General features: G+C 42.6%; 1 protein-coding gene across 2 annotated transcripts in view; it reads left to right on the top strand.

Annotated features, from left to right (window-relative positions):
* Nucleotides 1-264: 264 nt before the first annotated feature.
* PANK1 (pantothenate kinase 1) overlaps nucleotides 265-5,731 on the top strand; it is an 88,193-nt gene continuing 82,726 nt past the window's right edge. The window contains exon 1 of one of the 2 annotated variants that reach the window (XM_008049866.1): nucleotides 265-455. In XM_008049866.1, coding sequence (XP_008048057.1) covers nucleotides 428-455 — 28 coding nt within the window. In that variant the 5' untranslated portion in view covers nucleotides 265-427. The remainder of the gene's footprint in view (nucleotides 456-5,731) is intronic. The other variant, XM_008049867.2, reaches the window with a different exon arrangement.

Below are 5,731 nucleotides of genomic sequence, written 5' to 3'. Positions count from 1 at the left end.
CCGCCGGCACCTCGGGTCTACTGGAGAGCGCCAGTCTGGAGGCGCGGAGTTTGACAACCCCCCAAAATCACAGCCTATTAAACGCTGTTTCTTCGCAGCCAATGAGAGGGCCTTTGGGGAGGAACACACCCACTGATACCATGTGGGCCGGAACTCTGTGGACCAATGAAGATTAGCGATGGATTTTTTTTTTTTTTTTCCGAGGAGGAGGAGGGAGGTAGAGTTGAGGGTTTATAATTGTAATGTACAGGGCAGAAAGCCGAAGTGCGTTATTTCACAATCTAAAGTTTGTATATATAGTGGTGGTTTGGAAAGTGTACCTTCCCCGCAGGACTTTCTGGGATGTAAATTTGTAGGTCGTGTTTACAACTCGTTCTTATCCGAGCCGAGCCTCATTCAACTGATTCCTTCTTTGTGGGTGTCTTTAATGAAGCTTATACATGGCAAAAAGCAAAGTAAGTAGAATACATGCTGATCGATTCAATACATGCTAATGGAATGCTAGTAGCATTCAAACATTCACCTTTTGCATAGAGATTATTCTGTCTGATATCAGGAAATTGTTGAATAGGTTTTGGATTTTTGTACAAGTTTGATATTTGGCAAACGGCATAACACGTCTTCACTTTGCCCTGCTTTTCATTTTCTCTTTTTATCTCTTTTTGACTCTTAGCTTTTCTGCACAGATTTAAAGTTTCTAAGACCTATGACTATGGGTGACTGATACTTGTATTTTGTGGATCTGTAATGTTAAGATTGAAAGTTAAGGTTTTATGTGGAACTTTGAAGCCACACAGCAAATTTGGCTATGGCTGTCAGGGATAAGGTTGTAATGTAGCACCTGAATTTTTATTTTCTTTTGTTTTTGGTACTTGTTAGAAAATGGCTTTAATATAAATATTAAAAAGTCAGGATAGATAACCAGTATTAAGTGCTGACTCAATATTGATTATCTGTGATTTATTAACCTATTTTCCTTCTTTTGAAACCACATTTTAGTTATTCTCTGATTTACATTAACAAATTGTACTGGAGTTTGCAATGAAAATAGCTAAAATATAATGAAAGAGAACTGTATTTTTTGTTTAGTATTGCTAGCTTGAATGATCTATGTTTAATTGAGGCTATAACATCACTTGAAATAACTTTTGAGGAATTGAAAGTACACTAACAATAGCTTGGAGACAGAGAAAGACTAATCTGAGCTTTAACTTGTGCTTGCAAATCCATAGGAATTATTTAAAAAAAAATTTTTTTTACTTTTGTTTTTGTTTTGTTTTTAAAGAGATGAGGTCTTGTTATGTTGCCCAGGCTCGTCTTGAACTTATGGACTTAAGCAGGCCTTCCGCCTCAGCCTTTCAAAGTGCTGAGATTACAGTAATGTGCCACTGTGTCCAGCTGGGAATTATTTTATTTATTTTTATTTATTTATTTTTTTGAGTTGGAGTCTCACTCTGTCACCCAGACTGGAGTGCAGTGGCCGCTTCAGGCCACCGCAGCCTCGACCTGCTGGGCTCCGGCGATCCTTCCGCCTCAGCCTTCCGAGTAGCCGGAATTACAGGCATGTGCTACCACACCCGGCAGATTTTTTTGATTTATTGTAGAGATGAGGTCTCGCTGCCCAGGCGGGTCTCGAACCCGCGGGCTCAGGCAATCCACTCACCTCAGCCTCCCAAAGGCGCGGGATTACAGGCTGAGCCACTGAGCCCGGCTTTGGGAATTATTTTAAAATACAGAAAAGTATAACTATCTGTCTGTGTGCTTTGTGTCAGGAATTAAAGTGGTTTGCATTCATTACAAAATAAAAATCTTAGTTGTTTTAAGTTTGGTGACCACGTAGGCCAGTACGGTGGTGGCAAGTTTGTAATCCCAGGACTTTGAGAGGCCGAGGCAGAGGATTGCTTGAGCACAGGAGTTCAAAATCAGCCTAGACAACATAGCAAGACCATGTCTCTAAAAAATAAAAAATTTGACGAGGCGTGGTGGTTCACGCCTATAATTCCAGCACTTTGAGAGGCCGAGGGAAGAGGATTGCCTGTGTCATGGGTGTGAGACCAGCCTGGGCAACTTGTCGAGGCCTTATCTTTACAGTCAGTCAAAAAATTAGCTGTCCGTAGTGGCGCGTGCCTGTAGTTCCAGCTACTTGGAAGGCTGAGGTGGAAGGATTGCCTGAGCCCAGCAGGTCAAGGCTGCAGTGGCCGTGAGCATGTCACTGCACTCCAGTCTGGGTGACAGAGTGAGACTCCAATCCCCCAAAAAATATGTTTAAAAAAAAAAGTGATAAAGTGATTTTTTAAATTTTGAAATCCAAGGTGTTTTATTTGTTTTGAAACAATTATTTTATTATTTTCTTGGTCTGGGGCCCTACACAACATGGGAAGAACACATCATCAACCTAATCATTGTATGACCCAGGCTTAAAGTTTTGACTTTTCATGGGTGAACTTTCAATCTGCAACTCTCATTTTTTGTTTAGAAAACAATCTTTCTTAGTACTTCCTCAAGTCAGTGAACTTTTTTTTTTTTTTTGGAGTTGGAGTTTCACTCTGTCACCCAGACTGGAGTGTAGTGGCCGTTCTCGGCCACCGCAGCCTCGACCTGTTGGTCTCCGGTGATCCTTCTGCCTCAGCCTTCCGAGTAGCTGGAACTACATACAGGTGCGCGCTACCACACCTGGCTGATTTTTTGATTTATTGTAGAGATGAGGTCTAGCCTGCCCAGGCGGGTCACGAACCCGCAGGCTCAGGCCATCCACTCACCTCAGCCTCCCAAAGGCGCGGGATTACAGGCTGAGCCACCGAGCCCAGCTGATAAAGTGATTTTTTAAAAAAGTTTATTGACCATTATATTATCTATAAATTTTTAAAAAGGATCCATCAAAATTGGCTTTTCATTATCCACCATGTTTTCCTCTCTCAGATTTGAACAGCTATTTTTGAAATACATTTTACATGATTTGAGGAGTCATTATGAAAATTTCTTAGTTAAAACGGTTTAACTTAGCTGGGCATGTTGACTCACACCTGTAATTCAGCACTTTGGGAGGCAGAGGTACGAGGATTGCCTGAGCCCACGGGTTCGGGACCAGCTGGGCAACATGGTGAGACCTCATCTCTACAATAAGTAAAAAATTAACTGGGCATGGTGGCATATGTGTGTAGTTCCAGCTACTTGGAAGACTGAGGCAGAAGGATCACCTGAGCCCAGCTGATCGAGGCTAGAGTGGCCACGAGTGTGCCACTATACTCCAGCCTGGTTAACAGGGAGACTACGACTCAAAAAATAAAAAATGAATAAATAAATAAATATTGCTCAATCAGTTGATATTTAGGTATGATAAGAGAAATCTACTTAGAGTTAAGCACATTTTTATTTGCTGATGACTGACAGATTTTACATGAGTAATTTTTTTTTGAGTCAACGTCTCTGTTGCCTGCTGGGCTCAGGAGATCCTTCCGCCTCAGCCTTCTAAGTAGCTGGAACTACAGGCATGTGCCACCACACCCAGCTAATTTTTCTTGATATATTGTAGTAATGAGGTCTACGCCCCAGTTGCCCAGGCTGGTCTTGAACCTCTGAGCTCATGCAATCCTCTCGCTTCAGCCTCCCAAAGTGTTGGGATTACCGGAGTGAGCCACCTTGCCTGATATACTTGTGCTTTATTTTTATTTATTTATTTATTTTATTTATTTGGTTTTTTTTTGAGTTGGAGTCTCACTCTGTCGCCCAGACTGGAGTGCAGTGACCGCTCCCGGCCACCGCAGCCTCGACCTGCTGGGCTCTGGCGATCCTTCCGCCTCAGCCTTCCAAGTAGCCAGAACACAGGCATGTGCTACCACACCCGGCTAATTTTTTGATTTATGTAGAGATGAGGTCTTGCTGCCCAGGCGGGTCTCGAACCCGAGGGCTCAGGCAATCCACTCACCTCAGCCTCCCAAAGGCGCGGGATTACAGGCTCAGCCACCGAGCCCGGCTTTACTGGTGCTTTAAATGTAAACTTTAGCAGTATGTCAGTGATGAAGCATGCAGTTGAACAAATAATTATTTCCTCCTTAGTAGTTTACAACATCGGATGCCTGCTTCCAAGTCAGATGCGTTAGGACAGATGCGCTCGAAGTAAACCAGTGGCATCACTTCTAAAGTAACTTGGCATGTATATGTAGACAGGTGTGTTTGGTAATATTGTGGGTGAAGTTCAATATACGTTAAAATACTTCATGTTTGAAAATGATGAATGGAATAAAACCATTCCATTTCCTGTTCAATATTTTTAGATTATTTTAAACATTTAATTTGAACGCTCAGTGCAGACTGTTCACCATCTTGGAGTCTAAAAATCAGACTGGCGGCAGGTTGATTTTGCTACACCAGGCAGGAAGAACATTGCCCGTTGTTTTCATCTAAAGTGCCATCACTTCACTCTACTCTTCTTTGGAAGACTTTTCCATGACTAATGGCTTCATCAAGGCTTCCTTGGTTCCTCCGCCTGCCTCTGTTACTTAGCAGCCATGTGATCTCAACCGAGGTACTAGCTCTCATCTTGAACTGCTAGAGTTGGGCTTGGTAATCTCCAAGTGCTGTTTCTTGTACCTTCCGAATTCTAGGACACTTCAGAGCTGACAGCTCTTCTTGTGTGACCTCTACACTAGTTATCTGCTCTGCCATTGATTTAATTATGCATGGATTTTTCGGCGTTGTGCCAATTGCTCCATGTGTGTTACTTGTCTCTCCTATTAAATTGGAAGTCTAAGCCGGGCTCGGTGGCTCAGCCTGTAATCTCGCGCTTTTGGGAGGCTGAGGTGAGTGGATTGCCTGAGCCCGTGTGTTTGAGACCCGCCTGGGCAGGCGCAGACCTCATCTCTACAATAAATCAAAAAATTAGCTGGGCGTGGTAGCGCACGCTTGTAATTCCGGCTACTCGGAAGGCTGAGGTGGAAGGATCGCCAGAACCCAGCAGGCTGAGGCTGCGGTGGCCGGGAGCAGCCACTGCACTCCAGTCTGGGTGACAGAGTGAGAATCCAACTCAAAAAATAAAAAATAAAAAATAAATAAATAAATAAATTGGAAGTCTAATTATAGATGATTTTTTTCTCATACGTCTTGCACCTTGGTATGATACTCTATGATTCATGTTGCAGAACAAAGATACAGGTAACCCATCACCACTCCGTGGAGGTAGCGGTTTTCATCTTTACAACAGACTTTGGCAAACATCCTTTCTTGGAGTTTCCATAAGGCAACAGTAGGGAGATTTCTTTGGTCTGCTTCTTGTGCTGATTTTTTGAAGAACACATAAGCAGTATCTCATTGGGTCAGCTCATTTACCAAATATTTTGAAACTAATGATGTGCATAAGATACTGTGAATGCCTAATATGTTGTAAGTGGCGTAGTCATTCAGTACTTCCCCTGCCAAGGGCTTGGGTTTGAATCCCAGCAGGATGATCAGAGCCAGTTTCCTAATCTCTGTGTCAGTTTCAATATCAGTAAAATGGAGATAATTATACCATTTTGTGGGGTTGATGTGAGAATTGAATGAGATAATACATATGAAAAACTTAGATTCCTGTTTGACACATAGCACTTATTTAGTAAATGTTGGCTGTCATCATTACTACCACGCTAAACACTGTCCGCTGTTAATCCATAGGACAAGACAGTGAAGCTGGCAGGTACAACCTCAGACCGACTTTCTTAATTAAAAAAAAAAAAAAAAAGCCGGACTCGGTGGC

Source organism: Carlito syrichta, unplaced genomic scaffold (assembly GCF_000164805.1).
Source record: "Carlito syrichta isolate Samal-C Ts95f unplaced genomic scaffold, Tarsius_syrichta-2.0.1 Scaffold138552, whole genome shotgun sequence".
Taxonomy (NCBI): Eukaryota; Metazoa; Chordata; class Mammalia; order Primates; family Tarsiidae; genus Carlito; species Carlito syrichta.
This window is presented reverse-complemented; position numbering and strand designations above follow the sequence as displayed.